This window comes from Beta vulgaris, chromosome 9 (genome assembly GCF_026745355.1).
Source record: "Beta vulgaris subsp. vulgaris cultivar EL10 chromosome 9, EL10.2, whole genome shotgun sequence".
Classification (NCBI taxonomy): Eukaryota; Viridiplantae; Streptophyta; class Magnoliopsida; order Caryophyllales; family Amaranthaceae; genus Beta; species Beta vulgaris.
This window is the reverse complement of record NC_079210.1, coordinates 47,795,206-47,817,882: the sequence shown is the minus strand read 5'-3', so window position 1 is coordinate 47,817,882 and position 22,677 is coordinate 47,795,206. Positions and strand designations below refer to the sequence as shown.

The following is a 22,677-nucleotide window of genomic DNA, read 5'->3' as shown; positions in this document are numbered from 1 at the left end:
TTTAAACCTTGAAGTTGAACACCTTATTAGGTGACCCTGTTTTTTGTTAGTATCAGACGGCCAGAATATAATAGCAGTGAATGCAAGAATGAATGCTGCATCCAGAATCCAGCCATAGCTCGAAATCTATCTCGATCGATAGATATTGTAATCAACACGCCAAATTTCTGATTTAGCATACGTTTTTTTATTATCATGAATCGAGATGTCGAAAGGAATAACTTATTGTACATAAACACACCAAGAACTGATTTGTTATGATACATGGCCTGTAACTTCTCTCCTAGGCCTATTATTACTTCCAAATACAAATAAACAATTGGAAGGGCTGGTTCTCTTCACTGTGCAAAACTAATTCTCGAAAATGTCCCTCAAAGGGGCGTTCCCAGCTTCCTTTTCCAGGAAGCTAGATAAAATTAAGGAATCAAATATCAACAACTCGCGTACTGCTAGAGAAATGGCTAAGCTATTTCTGACACTCATTCGTCTTCTTCAACAATCAACGAGAATGAATAAGGATAGAACTTGTAACCATCTCCAAAGTAAAACTTGTTCTGGTATTCCACCCAATGGAGACGCAATGCATGGAGAAAAGCACTAAGGGTTTCCATGACCAGCAGCACACCGACGGTTGCGAAGATGAAGACAATGATACCCACTATAAGAATAAGTACATTGTTGTACCTGCAACAATAAAGAAGCAATTAGGATCTTAAACCAATCTGATTGTTCTTTCTCAAGTGCAAATCTCATGAACTCTTTGATTTGCAAATTGAATCGACGAGTAGAAAAGCTCCACAAATGGATCCATTGAGAAGCCTTGTATGTTAACAACTCAAAACAATGGGGAAATCCACCATATAGAAAAAGAAATTTTAAATTTTACACGTCAATCCAATACACCGATAGCACTTTGCCACAAACGATCAACGGCTATTGGGTATTGATCGATGTTTGATGGTTTCAGTGTTCCTCAAAACAGACTGATTCATCAGTTCCATCAAACAATTGATTCATCAAAACATGATTTCAGCAAGAGCATGAGACATGAAAACCTAAAAAAAAAAAAAAAAGAGAATTTCTTTTGACATACCCCCATGCTAGCATCAAAACCTTGTCATAAAATACAGTGGACAACTCTGAGTGGGCCAAGCTGCAACAGAAACGAAAACGCACATGAACAATCAGGTATCACTGACAAAATCATATTATAAGCTTATGTTTATAATACAAAAAAAGGATTTCATGACACACATATTAGGATTCAATCATTTCTCGGTCCCTTTGGCTTCAAACCATAACACTCAAGCTAAATAGTTAAAGTTATCCTGCCCGTTATTTTAGTAATTGTCCAATGACATATAGTTCAGCTTTGATATTTTTCTATTGAAAGCAATAGGATCCAGAGTGGCTCTTATTAGGTTGGCGGTGTTCAGGACTATATATTATAGTCTTTAAGAATAAAGTTGGCACTTTGCAGCCTTACTGAAGAGTACCTTAATGCCCACAAACGAAGGTATGAAGCAGTATTGGACACAGCTCCTAGCACAAACTCTATAGTATGAATGAGCTGATGCACAAGCACTTCACTGAATTCAAATTCCTCATGGTCTCCATGAGAGCCATGTGTTGCTTCCACTTGAAGGCTTTCTTCTGCTTGAAGGGGCACATATGACTCTCCCTGGTGCCTCTGCAAAAACATAAAATTCACAATCAGGAAAAAGCTACACCCACCAGTAACATGTATGAGAAACAAAGGTCTCAAAAGCTTACGCTTTGGTGCTGGCTTTTCAGAATAAAAGGCTTTGGAAGCAGCATACATGGTACAGATATCAGGGCTAGCAGCAACAGAACCATCTGTAACACAGGGGAGGAGAAAATGCAAGTGCTTAGGACACTATAACATAAAGTATCTGAAACAAAATCTCAATCTCAAATCAATGTCAAGACCAAGGATGAGAAACCTGAGTTGTCTTCTGGCCAGCGAAAAGCTCATTTTCACCCAATTCATCAGTAGGGCTCAAAAACATATATATCATTATGTGATATAAATCAGCTTTAGAGCCAGTGCACCACTTCATAATAATGAGAACAGAGAGGTAGCCAAACAAACTGTTTAAAAAGATCACTTGAGGAATGAATTGGAACCTGCAGCATTAATACAAAGTTAACTACAAGTCCAGTTTGAAAAACTGTAACTTAAAGACATCACATTTTTGTTAAAAAGATGTGAACTTTGAAAATCACGAAGCTCTAAAAATGTGAATATTGAGTGTATTTAGTAATTCTGGAAATGCTATTCAAAGATTATGAAGACATACCATATATCCACACAACTTCTGAAAAACTTAGCATTGAAGAAACTCATTATGATCCCCAGATTCATTTGAGCAACACCAAGGAGGATTGACATCTTCATCTTTAGGGAGTTAAGGAAAGGCAACTCGCTTCGGGAACCATGCCATACAGGATCTAATCCAAATGGGTATGCACTTCTCACTTTTATCAGTCCATCTGTTGTTGCATCCCTGAAACGCATTACAGCAGATACATAAAACAGGACAACAACAATGAAGTCAAAAGAAAAGATCACGGCATGGATTAGTCTGGTCTATACTTGCAGGAAGGATCACGGCATTCATAGGCTGACTTTCCAAATAATTCAAATGGGACTGAGAAGAATTCGTTATAGATGAAGCCTGTGTAAATTGAAAAGATCGCCATCATCAAAATGACATATCGACCTCCAAACATCATCTCCATGATGTCTCCCAGTTTCTGCAGCAGATAAAATCAGCAACAGTCAGACCTAAACAAAACTTATAAAGCCAAAACTCAAAATACAAAAGACCTAAAAAGTACAATCCTATTATTGTATAATAGGAAATTGCATCACCTAATACATGGCAGTTCTATAAATGAGAGTTAAATATTGATGTATACAACACCACCTATTATGGACACACCACTACCGACCTTTGGGTTATTCAAGATCTATTAGTGCAGCTTTACCATCAATAAACCAAAAACTAGAAAATGCTCTCGGTGACAAACCATCAGAATTCAATCCATCTTAGGACACATGAACTTTTAAACAAAAATGTCCATTCAAATTATGCACATTATTGACACAACTCATATTGGCTTGTGATCTGTTCTTAAAATTAAGATTTGTCATTTTCAAACAAAGAATTCCAGGTTTAGCTCATGGTGTCAGTTTTCCTATCCAGCAGAAAGATAGATTCAGGACCTCCAGTAGTAGAATCCCACCTTCTCAGGAACACTCTATCCGTCAGATAATAGTTCAAGCTTCCAATATATTTGTCTTATCACCAACAACAAAAAAAGAAGAAAAAAAAGAAAGTTAATGTACTTGGTGTTCCTTTAACATTTGGAAGTTTGAGTTCCTCAACACAATGGTGCTTTCTCGTCTTGGTTTTGCCCAAATCTCAGTATATTACACTAGTCAGTAACTTGGTCATAGAAAACCTATCATCTTGACTGGGTCATACAACTAACTTATGTTTTCACCACGTTCTCAGCATTCTAAGTTAAGAACCAGCCGCTGTGTGCATATGCTCCTCCTCTCCGGTCCTTGTTCCAGAGGGAGCTCCGTGCAGACGCCTGCAGTTTTTCGGTTACATGATCTTCTATTTTTTCATGTAAACAATCTTTTAGTTTGTTTTGCTCATGCAATGTCCATAAAATTTGAGAGCCGACGACCTTTTGATATATATCTTTCAGGTCAGTAATCAAAATTATCAAGTACGAGGATAGAACAGTAAAAAACACTTGTTTGGAAAACTCATATTTACATCTTCAGATATACTTGAATGTCATAGTAAGTTCAAAGAAATCACCTGACTCGCAAGCTTCTTTTCCCTTAATACCAGGTAGGCAGTCGCAAGTAACAAGCATATACCATGCCCCCAATCACCAAACATGACTGCAAACAGGAATGGGAAAGTGACGACTGTGAAGACAGTTGGATTTGCTTCTTGGTACCGAGCAACTCTGCATGTATAGTGTTTATCACTTTAGCAATGATGAAGAATTAAAAGATGTAGGCTGGTAGGCAGATAAAGAAGCCACTACACTATGAAATTTTATCCTATCTATCTACTCCGCAAACACGAAAAAATCATGTACCATGTATGCTTTTACAAACATCAGCTCCTCAAGTTCAATAATTCGGAAAGCAAAGCAGTCACCAATTCCTACTTTACTGGTTTGTACACTTCCAAAATGTGAATAGCACACAAAGAATTAGAAACAGAGGCCTTCAGTTTCCAAGAAAAGGAGATGAATACAGAGGCCTGAACAGAAAATTTGTACACGGCTAGAGTTTCACAAGGAATACACAACTGAAGTAAGCACCTTTTTAAATGAACATTTTGCCATATATTAACCTCAACACCATCGCAGGTAAAATATAGGTGCTCGAAGATTGTCAGTGAAATATATAAATAAAGAAGCCTAGAATGAGGGAAATCAGTACAAAAGTTTAAGCATATCCTTCTCCATGTACTTGCATGCCAAGCCACTCTTGACTTCAAAAGGATGAACAGTAGTAAGTCAATCCTCCTCACAAGATTATTAACAACTGAATTCTTTTGTAGGTGGGGAGGAGGGGGTATTCTACGGGCACAAATTTGAGATAATGATCACAAGAGTATCAAATATAATATAAAAGTGCAAACTCCATGCTCTAAAGAACTTCATGAACTACATCTCCACGTATGTTATCATTGCACGTTGAGTGACTTTTGCTAGAGATGGAAGAAAAGGAGTATTGGAGCAGGGAAGCATAATGAAGGAGATTCAAGCAGCAAAAAATTAGGATCTAATCAGCATATACATGACAAAAGTCATACAAGACTTCATGAAGGCCATATAATCTTGATAATCGTGAAAGCTACACTTAGAAGGTGAGAGGTTAAAGATAAGGTGGCAATTTGCCAGTTTTGAGCTTAGCAATATGCGTAGACACACACACACAGAGATCAAAGTAAGAAAGCTTACCCATATGAATCAACAATCTCCTGAAAAGGAAGAGTAAATTTGTTCGTCCTGAAATAGGTTGGTGGGGACTCCTTTGTATATAGAACCTGAAATATGGCTTCGACTTGTGAATTCGAGTCCAATGTCGCCCTGTGCAACACATCCTGGATCTGCATCAATCAAGCATCACTTATATAGTTGAGTTCCAACATTTCTGGGCAAGAAGATAAGCATACACGAATCACTATAGATTCACTCTGGAAACTGTTAATATCAGAAGTTGACCTGTTTCGTTGCAAAAACTGGGCACCACCCTTCTGCCACAAGACATTTTTTCGTTACATCTATGCTAAGCATGTTCAATATGTGGTAAACGGATTTCTCCTTTCTCACCTTCAAAATAAGAAAATAAAATTTAAATTCAGACTTTCACCACAAAACATTAGAAAGTTGACATAAATAGATATAGCACTTTTAACTAATAACATCAGTTAAAACGATAATTTGACATAATGATTCCCAACAGACCAGAAGGTTCCACTGCTCAAATTGGTCACCAATAGTCTGCAATAAGTTGCCACGATGTAGAAGTCCAGCATCAATTGTAGTCCTCAGCTCCGAAAGTTTACCAGACACCTAATATTCGATCACATAAAGTCAGTAGATTCACATATATGATGGTGAAAAAAGAAACACAGAACTTGATGGTATGAACCTTTTCACATGGTAAAATTTTATAGCAGCAGAAGAAATCCAGAATTATCAAAGAGGATTTCAGATGGTGACAATTCAGGTCAGCAGATCCACATTTCACATGATAAAAATGTGGACCGGGCAGAAAAAATAGAACTGATTAAAGAAAGCATCTACTCTCTGACAAAATAAGCATCTACTCTCTTAGTTTAAGAGTGTCTGCCAAGTTGATTTTCACAAAAAATGAGAAAATGGGAAAAAAATGATAGGAAAATTTAGAAGAGCTGTACATTCAAATGCACTGACAAATAAATGAACAATTAGGAACGCCAAAAACGATAAATACTTTGAATTACAAAAAAAGGAAGATGATCACTGTAAAATGGAAGGAGTAGTTAAGTTGACACTTCAGGGATATATTTTTCTATGAAGAGGCTGAACCAAAAATTATAAAAGATGCTACCAAAAGCTGCAAATATCAATAATGACTTCACATGAAGGCAGGCTATATATCTGTATGATATAAACAACAGCCAGAATCTGTTCCACTTATTTTCTGTCCTTCTCAGAGGAAATAAGTTCAAATAAGAAAGAAAAAAGGTTTGACACACTCACAAAAAGTTTAGATAAGTTCACATAAGTGAAAATAAGTTGAAAAGAGCATGGCCAACATATGGTAGTGAAAACATTCCACTACCCACTTCATCAGCATTTTTCATTTGTTCCCGGACCATTATTATTCTTCTTTTGGCAGGGAATTCAAGTCCATATTACACGCCTCTTTTAACATGTTATTCTTTCTTTGGCAGGGAATTTCGAAGGGGTACACAGGTTATAGGTAATAGTTCCTCATCTTATAAGGTAGATGCAGGAAAAAAGAATCAAACTGAGAAGAACATATAGGGGCTGAATTAAGTCCATATTACACACCTCTTTCAACATTTGGGCTTGTTTGCCAATGTCCTCACTGAAAGGATAACGATTAGCTCCAAATGCTTCACATATCTTAAGAATCTTGTTCTTTGCTCTTTCTCCAGAATAAAATATTACGAAGACATTTTTCTCAACCTGAAAAACAGTAGCCAAAAATCAGATTAATGCACCAAAAAACCAGTCTATGGCTTCAATATAGAAAAAAAAAAAGGAATTACAAACAAAATCTGTAAGATATATCTGGGCGGTTTGACACTGAAGCTGAGTTACAAATTATAATAACACAGTGACGAGGTAACAGTTAAAACCATGAAAACCATTATTAATTTCGCATATCAACAATGACCATCTACAGAAGAACAGTCAGGCCTCTTGCTTTCTTAGGACATGAAGTGATGGAACCGTATAGTATACTGTATATCCACTAGACTTGCGATTCATTTGTCACCCACAGGAAGGAGTATTTGAGTATAAAAATGGATGAAAGAGTAAGTAGGAGGAACAGAGACTAAGAAGTAAGAACAACAACAGAGAATGAGATCCCATAGATACTGTGAGAACTCCACCTATTACATAGAAAAAGGTTATATTTCATTATCAATCCAAAAGAACACTGATTAAAACTCCTATAAACTATAAGGCTGCCAGAATCATGAGCAATAAGAAACGTAAAGATGTCACATGGGGGAAGGAATGAATCTGTACTTATGACAAAGGACTTTCAAAGTCAAATTTGATGCAGAAAAACAGCAAAGCTCCAAAAGCATTGAAAATAAAGCATGGAAATGGTATTAATTTGAACCTTCTCTCCAGAAGCAGGATCAGTCACAGGATTCTCTACTGTAGTCTGCTTTAGAAAAACATTGCCCCTAGTAGCACGGAACAAGATCCTCTCAAAAGCCATAGATTTCTCCCTCGATACAAGGCCGGTAAAGAACCCCAGTTGCACAGGCTTTGATGGATCACCTGACTTTTCCTTAACACAAGTCCAAAAAAAAAAAAAAAATTAGAGCATGGTAAACAGAGAAAGGTACAAACACAACAGATGAATAGATTAAGTGTACTTGGTCCAAAAGTAAAGGTGTGTCCAAGGATTCCTCAGTCTGCTGTGCTTCCAATTCCCTCTGTTGAGAAGCCGCACTTCTTTGAGCTGAATAGAAGAATTCTTCAGCCTGGAAGGTTAACAAAAAGACATCTTTCAGTATTTGATCTGACAGTTCTGACTAATAAAAAGAAACGTCCAGGATCTTGTTCCCGCAGGCCGCAAGTTAGCCTTCTAAATATGTTTTTGAAGATTACTCTCTTGCTATAAAAATGAGGAGATAATAATATTCATTTTCCAAATAAGTTACATGTTCCTCAAAACTGAAGTCTTTCACCCACCAAAACACTTCTGTTGAAGCTACAAGAACATGGCTCATGTTTGGCTGTGAGTCTATTCCCTTCAACTTGATCAATAAGCTAATACACAATGGAATCGTTATTCAAGTGCTTAACCCATGTTGGATATATAAGATGATGTGAAGAGAGGGTAATATAGACCATTTACTGCTTCCTCTATATTTAAATCATTGTACCCAAAGGACTTGACACATATGCTAATAAGGATGTTTACTGGTCTAGTTGGAAAACTCAAAATTTTTCCGGCTCGGATTTGGACCAATTACCTTTACAAAATTTATCGTTTTTAAGTTTTATAATCATATTTTATTTATATTTCAAAAATAGCTAATATAATATAATAATAGTTTATGAATATATTATCGATAAATAGTAAGATTAAATTTTACATAAAAGATATTCTCTTAAAGAAAAACAAGTGGCCGCACTGGAAAAGCCAACGCGGACCAAACCGGTTCATTTTTCTAGTCCAGACCGGAAGATGAACATATTTGCCAATGCACATTTTTCAGCATTGGTATCTTTATGCATAAGAAGAAATTGTGAAAAGGTTTATCATAGGCACACATAATACAAGAAGAAAGTAAAGAATATAAATGATATTAAAAAACAATATGATGGTAAAACTACAACAAAGGTAGTAATGACTTAAAGTAAACAAAAAAGTTCAAAGAATGATTAACTTGCCTTCTGTAAAACAAGTTTGTACTCAACAAGTTCGTTATAAGTGCGCTGTAACTTGTCATTGTTTGAATTCATTTCAGTAAGCTCGGATTCCAGCTCCCCAAGTTTCACCTATAGAAATGCAAAACCACAACTAGTTCAGTCAGTAAACCATGGTAAATTTCCTTCAAACACACCTCTGATAAGATTTTAACGTGGAGAAAAAAAAGGAAAAAAATGATCAGTACTTGGCTAGTTGTAAATAACCCCGAACAGAAGATCAATGTTGAAATATTTCAACGGGGAGAAAATGACAGGAAAAGAACATTTATATTGAAAGATAAGGAAGGAGGAAGTTTGCCAACATACCTCCAAATCATCCACTTTGATATCATTCCCTGTAAAAGACGTCGGTGGAATTGTAATGCCAGCATTTGACATTTGTTCCTTGAAGTATCGTAATCTACGAGCCATCTCTCCACATTTTTTAACCTTCACAAAAAAATTACAAAACTTAGTCCATCTAGATGCACAAATATATTATAAAAAGAACACTTCAAAGTCTCTAATAGTATCACAAATTCACAATGAACAATATCAACCGTCTCGCTTAGATAGTTAGATGCTTTAATTCACTTTTGTCTTGTCATTGCCTCTTGGACCAAAGACTAAAAAATAACCATTCTACAACTATAGAGGTAAGGCTAAACGAGCTTCTATGCGTTGTAGAAATGAAGCTGGACCAAAACCTTCCTTCTTGCATGCTCTTGAGATTTATAAAGAGAATGATATACTTAGATATCAATCAAATCAAGGAGAAGCGCGGAGAATACATTTTGTTAGGAACATAGACTGAGAGTAAAGAACTTCATCTTTCACGTGTGAAAAGGGCAACAACTAGTTTTATAACAGTTGCAAGAGGGGCTGGTTGCTACTTAGAGGGTAAGCCTCACTGAACAAAAGAAATTTACATCCACGGGTTCAAACTGGGAGATAGAGCGATCCAAAGTGAAGGAGTGAAGGAGTCAAGGAGGACTGAACCAATGCTGATTTAAACTCGTTTATGTCCTAAGCCCATGCCAATGAGATCAATTAAGTACACCGGCCTTGTTCTGGTGAATAATGAAGTTAGATATATCTTTCCGATAATCACTCAGTATGCAATATAAGTAGGATGAATCAGGCTCTTAAAAAGACAATTACTATACTTGAAGCCAAATTGAGGGATAATAGAGGATAGCATAATGTCAACTTCAGCATACCTGATTCGCATAGGTTCTTTGGAAAGGACTCTTATCTGCATTCAACTGGAAAGAAAACATGTCAGAAATTCGTGGAGAAAATAGAGAACAAATTCCCTGGAGTAACACACTTAAACAAAATCTCCATATTGAGATAAATTATACGAAAGAAAGAAATCCTTTGGAGAGAAATGTAGCTACCGGCAGATATACTATCAGTATGGAAACACTTGAAACAACTATATTTTAGAGATTATTACAAAGCTATAAAGAATAGCATCTTTCTGTCGCCGAACTGCACTATATATTAATGAAAAAAAAATCTGCAAAGCACTAGTTATAGGTCTGTAGCTAAGTTCAGCACAACTCAGATAATGATCTCAAATGCTTCTTCATGGTTTAAAGGGTAAAATTAGCCGAGGACAGCAAGGCACTAAATGCTTTCTTTACAGATTCGACCAACCAATATATATTGAAGGCATGGACATCTCAATAATCACTGTGTGGTTACTCTGTAGTCCATACCGTCGCTCATAAATATAGCTGGCCAAACTATAAATATATTCCTCCATAATTTTACTCTTCTCAACACTATAACTAGACCTCCAAAAAACTGTCATCTCACAAAAGCTTTCTTGCTAAACTTTAAATGACTGATCCTCAGCATACCGGCACGATCAAAGTACCTTCGCCATAAACAAGTTAGCTACTTTATTTGCGAAACTCCTCCATACATGAAAATTTTCAAATTACAAGCATCAATCTAGACAATGTGATGCATTGCATTCATAAAAGCCAGCTTCACTCCGTTGACTTTCTCCAAGAACTATAGACTCGCAAACTTACATCACAACTTATTCACACAAAACATTCAATCACAATGACATTCCGCATCACAAATCCCTAAATCAGAAACAAAATCGCAATCAAAGTACCAGAAATCGGATTATCGATAAGATAATCATCAAAAACCCTAAATCAAAAACCTCTACCAAAAAACGACAAAATCGCAGCAATAATTGATCAAATAATCAATCAAAACACAAAAATTGATAAAATTACACTGATGAACAACCAGAATTCAGCAAAAAGATAATGAATAATTGAGAAATTACGAGGAGAGAGAAAGTAGAAAACGAACATCTTTGAACTGAACAAGACCGAGGTCGCCGAGATAAGATACGGTGAGATGAGACGACTCAATAGGGATGATGAGTTGCACCAATTGCATCTCTTCGGACCTCATCAGATCCATCGGCGGACAACATCCTACCATTGTTGTCGTCTTTCTCGATTTTCTCTCTCCTCGATTTTCTCTCTCTTCTGTGTTATTGTGTTGTTTCCTCCTCCTCTCTTCTTTGTCTCTGGCTATAAGATGATATGAGTGTCACGGAAGGAGGAGAGAGAAAGAGAGATTGAAATTGTTGTGGTTTTGTTTTGTGGTTTAATAATTATAGATAGATAAATGTTTCCACCACGTTCTTCTGACAGCTAAAACCTGACTTCTATTAACCCGTTCATAGATTAGTACTATATCAACTGATTAACTAAGGAGTAACTAGTAAGGACCAAGGACTAGTATAGTGTAGATTCAAAGAGTAGATGGGGTTTTGTATGCAGTGTGATTAGGGTATGTTCCGCGATCAGTAGTTGGTTTTTGACTGGTTTAGTTGGCTTATTTGACAGACTGGACGTATTATCGGTATGTATTGGTTTTTTAAGTTGGCGATTTAAGCCCGCTATTTGCAAAAGTGTTTGCCAAAATTAATTGTGGTTGTTGGTTATTTATTTAGAGAGTTTGTGGGCCAATAAGCCAAAAGTCAATCAAAAAAACTGCTCTAGATAGTTTTTTTCATTTTGGTTTAAAAGTCGGCTTTTCAGCCAACCAAAAAACCAATAATCAAACACTTTTTTTTTACTGTTTGACCAAATTAAAAAGCCAATAAAAAGCCATTTACCAAACATGATCTAGGTTTTTGGCCCGGGCGAAATTTCCACTTCTTATTGTGGTTTATATGTGATAATTGATAATAATGATACAACTCATTAATTTGTAAAGGGGTTGAGTTAGAGTTGGAAACCGAATGCGTTAATTTGTAAACTCGACAAATCTTTACGGCCTAAACTAACCAGTTTGTTAGCTATAGTCTTAACTCCTAAGTTTATTCATTAGGCCCATTTTTTTAACCAAATTTGGCTGAATTGAACATAATTGCATGAAGAGCTGAAAAATTAGTAGCCCCCTCATTTTAAGTAATGCTTCATATTGACTCACACACTTGTCAATTCATAACTTTTATCATTAAGAAGTATCTCGAATTATCATTACGAAAAAATTATAAAAATCGATTTTTGATAAAATATACGTCTATACAAAATCAACATATCTTGTATATGCTAACAATGAATTTTAACATATGTACAAAAATATGATCAATGGATAGTATAAAGGTCAAAAGGGAATATTAGAGGAAGTTAAAAAAAAAACAGAGCCTTACTAGTGACTTCGTAGTTACCTAACAAGATAAAAATAGGGGGATGCATTTTTTTTAGTATAATAATTAGTTAGAACAACCATCGAGAGTAAAATGGGAAGCCAACAAAGCCATAACCTTCCATAATCCACATGTAGATAAGAGACATGTATAAATGTATGGTGTAGCTCGAACTATTCACGAACAAGTTTGACTCGTCATCCTTTAATTTTACATGTTTTCTTTGTTTTTCTTTTTTTGATTTTTGAGATTTGTAGGTTTTTGTTTTTATAATGAAACTTTACTTTTTATTATGTATCTTTTTCTATATAAAAGAATAATTAAGTGTTCACAATTTGTTCGAACCGAGCTGAACCTCATCTTATTAAAGTCTCGAGCCACTTTGAATTTGAGCCGAGTTATCACAAGACACAAGTCGAATTTAACTGATCCAATCCTAAACTGTTTGCGAATAGGCCGGACTCGTTTTCACCCCCTAGTCATGACTCATGAGCCCATGATCTACATGTAGATAAGAGACGCACGCATGTGAATGATGTAATGTATCCTCACTCCTCATCTTGATCAATGGAGGTAACCACCATGTCTGAGGCCATGCAACTGCATGCTCAAGCACTAAAATCAGGTGCACAACCCCACCATCAAAACTACAGCAAACTCTTCACTTTCTGTGCCCTTTCTCCTTCAGGCGACCTTAATTATGCTCGCCTTATCCTCAACTGTCTTTCATCCCCCAATTCCTACTACTGGAACACCATGATTCGAGCTTACTGCGAAACTTCAAACCCTAATCACTCAATCTCTCTCTTCCTTGCAATGCACATGAATCAAAATCCTGGCATTACTCCCAAACCCGACAAATTTACGTACCCTTTTGTTGTTAAGGTTTGTGGTAGATTGAGAGATACCCAATTGGGAAAACAAGCACATTGTTTGATTTGTAAACTTGGTTTTGGGTCTGATAGATATATATGTAATTCTTTGATTCATATGTATGCGAAATTCAATGATTTGGGTTGTGCTAGTAAGGTGTTTGATAAAATGCCTGAAAGAGATGTTGTTACTTGGACGTCTATGATTGATGGGTTAGTCGATAATGGTAGAGCTATCGAAGCGATTAAGCTGTTTAAAGAGATGATAGAGAGTGGAGTGGAGCCTAATGATGCAACAATCGTGTCGATTTTGAGGGCTTGTGCGGAGACAGGGGCGTTGGAGGTTGGGAGAAGAACTCATAGGATTGTTGAAGAACAAGGGCTTAGTTCAAGGACCAATGTTGGTACTGCTCTGATTGACATGTACTCTAAATGTGGTTGTATTGATAGTGCTAGGAAAGTTTTCGACGAGGTTTTTGATAAGGATGTGTGTTCTTGGACTGCCATGATTCATGGCCTTGCAAGTCATGGTATGAGTAGGGAAGCTATTAGTTCTTTTGAAGAAATGAAAAATTCTGGTGTAATGCCTGATGAGCGGACCATGACTGCTGTTCTGGCAGCATGTAGGAACGCGGGCTGGGTTACTGAAGCTTACCTTTACTTTAGGGACATGAGGGAGAAATATGGAATCAAACCTAATCTTCAACATCATGGATGTATGGTGGACCTTCATGCGAGATCAGGGAAGTTGCAGGAGGCTGAAAACTTCATTAGGAAGATGTTGATACAGCCTGATGCAGTTCTGTGGAGAACGGTCATATGGGCGTGTAAAATTCATGGTGATACTAATCGAGCAGAACGTTTAATAAAGGAAATAAACATAGATTTTGATGATTGTGGAAGTTATGTTCTTCTCAGTAATATATATGCATCTGCTGGAAAATGGCATGATAAGGCAATTTGTAGGGAAACAATGAATAAACACGGGCTGGTAAAACCACCAGGTTCTAGTAAGATTGAGATTGATGGTAGTGTTCATGAATTCACTGCAGGAGATTCAAGTCACATTGAAGCACCTACTATTTTTGCAAAGTTGGAAGAGATATGCAAGAGTTTGAGAGGAGAAGGTTATGAACCTGAACTTTCTGAGGTTTTGCTTGAAGTTGATGATGATGAGAAGGCTTTCCAACTGCTTCATCACAGTGAAAAGCTCGCTGTTGCCTTTGGACTGATGAAGACTAAGCCAGGTTCCCCAATTAGGATCGTAAAGAATTTGCGATCATGTGAAGATTGCCATTCTTTTATGAAATTGATTTCGAAAGCATACGAAAGAGAGATTGTAGTAAGGGATCGTATTCGTTTCCATCATTTCAGAAATGGGGACTGCTCCTGTGGAGATTACTGGTGAGAACTTGCTTTGATCTTTTTGGAGAAGTTGAGGAAGAGCAGAAAAGTAATTTCAGAAAGTTATTCTGAACCTATCCATCATATACTTGTAGAAAGTACTCAAGCAGGCTTGATTATACTAACATTTGTACACTAAGTTCTTACAAAATGTAAAATGCCCCTTGCTCAAATATCTTCATCGACTTGATTCTATTCGTTGCTTGTTCGGTTGTTCCTGGTTTCCACTTTCCTGATGAATCAGGCTATGAACATGTGAGACATTTTGGTAAATTCACTTTGTTTTAACGCTCTTTTATGGTAGAGAACAAGTTTTCCATTTAACCTTTTACTCAGATTAACACCGACTGACAAAATTCTTAATTTGATATTGTGCAACTGGTATTCTAAAACACAGCAGAGATTTGATAATGAGAATAATTACAACAAACAATTGTCAAATTTTACGTCACTCAATACTATACTAAAACTTTTGGAACCCTAAACTACCATGTCACCAACATAATATGAGACTTGTACGCTAAACCGTTCAAGTGTGTTAATGTTACACTGTTTTTTCATCACTCTTGAGTCTGAGCTGTGCTGCGATCCTCCACTTCTATACTCTCTTTACATTATCACCATGAACAGATACAAATCCCTCACCTGCTAGAGTTGCTAGTGCATTTCGCAACTGGTACATCGGAGAACAACCAGGTTAGATTAATAATACAAAGTAAACAGCATACGATCAAAAAAAATCAGATGTATGCATACTTACATCATTAAGGTGGAATTCGGCACCAGAACTCTGCTTCTTCAGTTCTTCAAGCAACTGTCAGGTGAACAAGTAAAATATCAGGAATCAGATGTTGTATGTGTGATAAACCAAGAAGTTTGTTAGGCTAAATCTATGATTTGTTACCTCTAATGTGCGTACTGCTGCTCCACCAAGTTGCATTTTCTCCATGATTACATTGCGCGTTGCAGACAACACTTGCTCACGTCTAATCCTTTCGCTTGCTGATATTCCAGTTGTAATTAGATCCATATCTATGGTTCCTGTGAGAAAAGAAAATTCAAAATGTGAACTTCCAGTGTTTACAGCAACATAATATTGCTGGACAAGAAAAGACCTGATGTAGCAAACAACACTAAAGAATTGGGTTGTTAATCTGTTAAACATGGTTCAGCCTCTAAGACACATGTTGCTACTGTATTTCTTATGTTCTCAACAAGAGAAAATCTAGCATAAAAACATATCATCAAACAGTGTAAAACAAAATCCATGGAAAAGCGTACATTAGAGAATATAAATTTGAAGTTGGTCGTGCATTTACCTGTGGAGTGATCAGTTGCTGATTGTTGCAATGCAACTTCTAATAGCCGGATAGCTTCAATCACATCACGCTTCTCAACCTGCATTTACCAAAAAATTATCTCTAGAACTCTTCAGGGGATGTTAATATATTGTAGTTTAACCATGGCAGATTTTCAAAAATATAGACTAACCCATTCAGAGAAACGCATCCGAGCCAATGCTTCACCAAGTCGTATTAAACTCTCAAGTTGCCTTGGTGTTGCAGTTATAACCTGTTCATAAAACCAAACATAGATAAACCAGTCATGAATTCTGTAATAGCACTTTTTATTCCCATGAAGACACTAGGCTGTGAATTCAAGAAACACCTGGAACCTGAGATTTTCACTTTATAAAACATTTGTGTTCCCAAACCCCCCATGGCTAAAGAAACCCATAAACAGCCGGAAATATGAGGTCTTCAACGCTTCTGTTTCCGATATCTCAGCAGTCTCCACAGTACACAAAAAGAATGTTTAACAATTACAGGAAAACTAAAATCCTTATATACCTTCTTACTACTTCCAGGAAAGTTCCCTCTTCTTCTCATCTCAACGTATCCACGGGTCAGTTCTTCAGCAGCTTCATCAGACAACCGTGGGTGAATATACTTTCTTGCATAACTTACATAAGAAGTTAATGTATGAAGGTCTAAGAAATCCTGCTGCACACTCTGCAGGATGGAAAAGAGAAGAGGTTCAGATGAATGATGACCGCAAGAGAATGTTCTCTTGCAACAGAAAACAGAAAGCGTTGATCAAACCTCAGGGTCTTCAAAGTGAAGAGCAACTATATGTTTTGCAAGGCGCCTGTCTGTTTGCTCATCAGCTTTGTCAAGTATCAAATATATCAAATCAAACCTGTTAAAGAACAAGAATTGTTTAAGTGATGCACAAATAACACAGTACTTCCATATTCTCAAAATGCCTTCTAAGCATTCAGTGCAGCCAAACATATCGTACTAGTATATACTTCCTGTCACAAATTAGTTGGTAATCACGGTTCACCAACTTGGAGCATAAGTTCATATGATAATTTATGAAAAAACATTATCAGTTTCATAATGTCTTAGCATCAGCTTTTATATGCGACCTAATATGTAATTGAAGACGTAATTAGCTTTTATTTGCAACCTAATATCTTAGCAAATGTTGTAGCTAAATTGGGATGGACGGAATAGTTTGATATACTCATTTGAGATAAGTTGCCAAGAGAAGAATAGAGGAGCATGCTCAAGTTAGATTACAGAGAGAGAAGAAAAGCAAAAACTTTAGAAACTTTAATCAACACTAAAATTGATTATGTATATTGGGGAATGCTTGTTTATAGTTCGCAAAGATGGACATAAAAGAACTCAGTAATTTGTTATCAGCATTAGAGTTGATAACATGTGAGCTTGTTTGCATTACCTTGACAGTAAGGTAGGAGGAAGATGTATGTTGTCAATAACAGACAATCGAGGATTGTAACGTGAACCACTGGGATTTGCACAAGCCAGTACAGAGGTTCTAGCATTAAGGGAAGCAATTATTCCAGCCTTTGCAATTGAAACTGTTTGTTGTTCCATCACCTAGGTTAAGTTCAAATAGGAACCAGAAATTAGTAATTGCACCATGTTAAACTAGATGCTCAACTGGTTTGGAGTTCGAAACTCCTTTTTAGGATCAATACTAGGCATGATAGAAATTGACACAAAACCATGAGAGGTAATCAACTACTTCAAAGGAGCAATTTGGTATAAGATCAACAGATAGACTCACCTCATGTAACATGCTTCGTGCACTTTCAGACATTTTGTCAAATTCATCAATGCAACAGATACCTCTATCACTCAAAACAAGGGCACCGCTTTCGAGAACCTGAAGATATCAAATTAATGGCATGCCGTATACATTAGATAATTTATATTTCGCTTAACTCGGAATTATGGTGGCAGTGATTTACAACAATCGTGGATCAGTACAATCTTACAGTTTCTCCAGTTTCAGGATCTTTTGCAACATAGGCAGTCAATCCAACAGCTGAGCTTCCTCTTCCACTCGTATAAATCCCTCGAGGAGATAGCTTATGGATATACTGAAGCAGTTGTGACTTGCTTGTCCCAGGATCACCAACAAGAAGGATGTTAATGTCACCGCGGAAACTAGCTCCAGATGCCAACTTCACTGCACTACCGCCAAACAGCTACAGGATGGATGATTGAGCAACATCAGCATCAATCTAACAAGAGTTGAACTATTCAATTTGATTGGCTAGGCAATTATGTTTACCTGACAAAGAAGGCCTCTTTTGACATCATCAAGCTCCCAAATGTTTGGAGCCAACGATCTTGTTAGTCGGTCATATATGTCAGGCAATTTGGACAGCTCCTTCAATTCATCCACCTGAAGGCAGGAAATGCATCATAAACCAATAGTACAGTGATTTTGTTTTATTGCAATATGATGTTACAGACAATAACCTTCAGTTACCTTCTTCTGAAAGTCAACATTCACATCATCTTCATTTCGGTTTGCTCCCATTTCTTCCTCCATGGGATCTTCGTTCTGCATTCTCGACTTATCGGTTTTCTTTATATGGAGACAATCAATGTAAGTCTGCCATGAGAAGAAAAAGTATGCTCAAGTTAGACATAGACTTTGTTCCTCAAATTAAGTAAGGATGCGAGTAAGATACATGCCTTGAACAACGACTTCACAGTTCTTTGAGTAGGTCCAACTCTGACAGTCATTGCTCTATAAATTCCGGTGACCTATTAAAGGAAGCACAACAGACAACACTTTAACAAGTGATAAGATAATGTAAGGGCATCGATCATCAACTGTGATAATCTCACAGCTCACCTCAACCCGGTCACCTGGCTTCGCCATATCCACCAGCTTGTCATGCAGCAACAAGCTCACTGTGTGAGGCGTCCCTCCATCAGGAATCTCGTCTGGTGTCTCTTGGAGTCTCACAATCTGCTTATCAGCAAACCTAATGGAATATCCCATTCAACTTAGTCTTAGCATAAGATAAAACGAATAAAATGCTACTGACCAATAATTACTCTTATACCTTTTCTTAACACCATGACACCATTTCAAAAGCTATAATTGACTTGTAAAATGACTCTTCTAATCATATACTCTACAACATATTTAAGAACCAACCCAGACTACATTCTTTGTGACACAATATACTCGAAACAAAGCTGCATCCGCTCTTGCACCTTGACATCAATGCAGGAATCAATTTCAATTATCAAGAACAATCAGACAAGATAAGCTCTCCAAACAACAATGTCAAATTTCAGAAATTACAGAATTTGGAAGTCTTGACAGAATATACACACTTCACCATATAACTTCAAAAACCGACAGAGGTCAACTAAACAAAAACCCTCCTACAACAACTAGTACTCCTAGAGAAGGCTACAGTAATTTCTAAGCTTAACAAACAAGCAAATGACTAATGAATCAATTCCCAAACTCTACTATAATTGTCATAGCATCACACAGACTGTGAAAAGTGAAAAGGCCAACCACACATGTTAAATTGTAATATCAGTCTCGAGCAACCTCGCGGACAAAGAAAATTGTTATGCTATATACCTGCATCTATTGTGAACAAGTGTCATAGAGTTCCGTGCCTTGCATTCTTCCCTCATACAGGCAGGAGGCTCGTTAATTCTTCCTGATAAAATTGCAAAACCATTCATAAACATTTCAACCAAACACCAAAAAAATTATACATTTTCATCAAGACAGCCAAATTAACAAGCTTAAAACATATACCTCGGTCTACTACAATAGCATCAGTAAAATATCCACATACAAGACACCTGAAAACGGCTTCTCGAATCTCAGGTATAACTCCACTACATCGAATAACCATCCCCTTCAAACATATCATCTTCTCAATATCTTTCAATAATCAAAACAAGAAAAACCCATTTCAGAATTTAGGCTATAAAACACAAAATTGATACAAGTATGAAGAAAAGGGAAAGTACCAGAAGGATTCAAATTCCTCATGCAAGTAGAAGTCTTAAGATTAAAAATCCTAGCTTGAACATGTTTCTCAAAAAGTGGTTTAACCCTAGCAACAATATCCATCAAAACGATATCGAAAATCGCCAAAACTTCAAGAGGGTACCTAACCATCTTATTATACAAATCAGGATCATAATCAAACATATGGTGTGCATCAACATCAAGCCAATCACCTTCAATCTCAATCACTCTTCGAATCGATCTCATATACTTACCTTCAATCTCCCCACTCTCTAAATCAATAGAAGCATCCCTAAAATTCCTCAAAAATCTCAAAATTGATTCATTAACATCCTGAACACTAATATTAGTCCCCCACACATACATTGGTGGAGCATCATCCCCATCAAACCCTTCCCCAGCCTCAGATGAGGTCGGTGTAGGCGCAACAGGTGTCGATGGAGGTTGGTCCCGCCTAGGGCGACCCCTTCTGCGGGACCCAGATGAAGAAGGTGTTCTACCTTCATTTGACGGGTTTGGTCTCCTCCTATCAGAGGTTGGGGTTGAGTAATTTGATCGAGTCCGAACATTTTGTCGCAAACCATCGCCGGGTGATGACACAGTGTTTCCAATTGGACTTGATGTGAAATCATCTGGTGATGAAGGACCTGCAAAGTTTACTCATTAAACAAATTAATTGTAAGGAAATTTTATTTCATAAGTAAGAAACTAATACTAAATTAGTAAGAGAGAGAAATTTACCTCCATTTATATGGCCAGGAGAAGAATCGGAAGCCATTGATGAGTGTTGAGAGAAAAATGGAGTTTTGGGTTTTTGGAGAAATTGAGAATTTGGAGATTGAAGTTGCAAAAGTGTGCAAAAGAGTGTAATTTCTGGGGGTTTATTGGCGGGAAATGGGTGTATTTCCCGCCATAATTGGTTGGTGGGTTAGGTTAAAAAGTTAGGAAATTAAATGGGCTGGTTTATTTGATCTTGTTGTTGTGGACTTCGTAGTACTAGAAAGTAGTTAATGGGTTGCAAATGGCTAGAGATGGACATTTAAGAATTTCTCATTTTGAAAGAGTCAATTAGAGTTAAAAAAGTCAACACTCGAAATTCGTGTTTTGGCCTAAAATTCATAATATGATTGCTATTAACAACTGGAAGTATTTTAATAAGTCTTTTTAGATAAAAAAAATATATTAAGACTCCTTCCCTACAAAATTTGTGTTTTATTAGGTACTTCTTGATATAAAAAAAACCTTTTTTAACTGAATAGTCGTCATGAATAATTCCACCTTTGTCCAATCTTTTTAAATTAGCCCTCATTTCTAAGCCTACACGTGACATGAATGGGGGGAACTTTCTGAATATGGGTGGTGAGAAAGCCATGAAAACGCAAATGTGCTATGTTGGTAAAGGTTTGTAAGGAAGGTTAGATTCGAGGGAGAAAAATGAGAGAAATGTATTAATGATACTGTTCGTGTTCTATAAGAGTTTAATAGTAGTAGTTGCATGTTTTAACTTTTAATTGGTATACTTTGTTCCTCTTATGGGAAGTAATTAAGGGTATGAAAGCAACAAACGGGTAGATTTTGTGTACATTAGAATTGGAGGAAATAAGGGGAGTACATAGATTGTCATTGATTTGTAGTGGGAAAGGAAGATCCTAGCCAGAAATTGGCTAAGCGCCTAAGCCCACACCTGACAACCCATGAATAAAAGAAGCCTCATCTTGATTTGACGGTGAGTCACCAAAGAAAGTATTAGAGTCGACGGAGAAGGTGGTAATCTCAGCCTCGCTGGCGAGGGAAGGGAGGCAGGCTTGTAGGCAACTAGGAAGTGAGGATGGTATGGCTGCCATGACTTGTGAGTCGAAGTGGTTGAAGGGTTTGCTCAGTTTGGGTGTTCATAATCCCAAATTCATGCATTCCCTTGTTGTGTGATAGTCAATAGGTGCTTCATTTGGCATAGAATCCGATAGTTCATGAACGCACAAAACATATTGAGTTTGATTGTCATTTTGTGCGTGATGCTATGATTGACGGTCTTATTGAGCCTTCGTATGTTTTCAATAAGGCTTAATTAGCTAACATTTTTACTAAAACTCTTGGCAAGTCACATTTGATTTTCGTTTGTCTAAGTTGGGCATTTTCGAGCCTTCACATGCTCCAACATGAGGAGGATATAGAGATATATATTTTAGAAAGTTGTCTAAAGATAGAGTTGTATCTTAGTTAGGGTTCCTAAATTTTGTATTATATATGTTGTGATGATGCTTAATGAGAAGCCAAACTTTTTGCCCTAATTTCATATTCTACAAAATTACCCATATTTAGGGTATACGTCACTAGGGACTAATTTAAGTAAACAACCATGAAAGTTGAATTATTTATAAATTACTGTAAGGTTGCATTATTTTGAAAAAATCGGGTAGAGGTGAGGTCGTTATACCGTCTATTTATTCATTTGTAAACTACTAATACTTTTTTAGACATTTAACTTTATTGTATTGATACATTTTCCATTTGTTTTGTGGAACATTTCATGCACAAAATGAAGGTGTTTGTCGCTAAAGTAACTATTGAAAATTGGCAAGAAGTAGCCACAATGAAAGAAAATGTTAAAAGAGGTAGTATACCATTTCTTTTGAAAAGGAG

General features: G+C 36.7%; 3 protein-coding genes across 3 annotated transcripts; 1 reads left to right on the top strand and 2 right to left on the bottom strand.

The window, feature by feature from the left end:
* Positions 1–208: 208 nt before the first annotated feature.
* Positions 209–11,389, bottom strand: LOC104904298 (V-type proton ATPase subunit a3). Its single transcript, XM_010692512.4, has 18 exons — positions 11,074–11,389; positions 9,954–9,998; positions 9,061–9,183; positions 8,716–8,823; positions 7,692–7,799; positions 7,430–7,603; positions 6,625–6,762; positions 5,530–5,637; positions 5,287–5,394; positions 5,023–5,171; positions 3,861–4,014; positions 2,618–2,778; positions 2,322–2,528; positions 1,965–2,148; positions 1,774–1,857; positions 1,497–1,690; positions 1,094–1,153; positions 209–684 (listed from the first exon to the last, which is right to left on the bottom strand). Exons 1-18 carry the CDS (start codon positions 11,206–11,208, stop codon positions 480–482), a joined length of 2,445 nt encoding a protein of 814 aa, XP_010690814.1. The 5' UTR covers positions 11,209–11,389; the 3' UTR covers positions 209–479.
* A 1,082-nt stretch (positions 11,390–12,471) lies between these two features.
* LOC104904297 (pentatricopeptide repeat-containing protein At4g21065) lies at positions 12,472–14,898 on the top strand. The gene has a single exon (XM_010692511.4). The coding sequence runs from the start codon at positions 12,995–12,997 to the stop codon at positions 14,705–14,707; it is 1,713 nt and encodes a 570-aa protein (XP_010690813.1). The 5' UTR covers positions 12,472–12,994; the 3' UTR covers positions 14,708–14,898.
* Positions 14,899–15,087: 189 nt separating this feature from the next.
* On the bottom strand, positions 15,088–20,935 carry LOC104904296 (DNA replication licensing factor MCM4). Its single transcript, XM_010692509.4, has 18 exons — positions 20,779–20,935; positions 20,037–20,684; positions 19,819–19,947; positions 19,636–19,717; positions 18,886–19,018; positions 18,723–18,794; positions 18,514–18,639; positions 18,313–18,426; positions 18,014–18,226; positions 17,803–17,901; positions 17,452–17,612; positions 16,806–16,902; positions 16,554–16,715; positions 16,195–16,275; positions 16,023–16,101; positions 15,608–15,744; positions 15,464–15,517; positions 15,088–15,376 (listed from the first exon to the last, which is right to left on the bottom strand). Exons 1-18 carry the CDS (start codon positions 20,813–20,815, stop codon positions 15,302–15,304), a joined length of 2,499 nt encoding a protein of 832 aa, XP_010690811.1. The 5' UTR covers positions 20,816–20,935; the 3' UTR covers positions 15,088–15,301.
* Between the last annotated feature and the right edge of the window lie 1,742 nt (positions 20,936–22,677).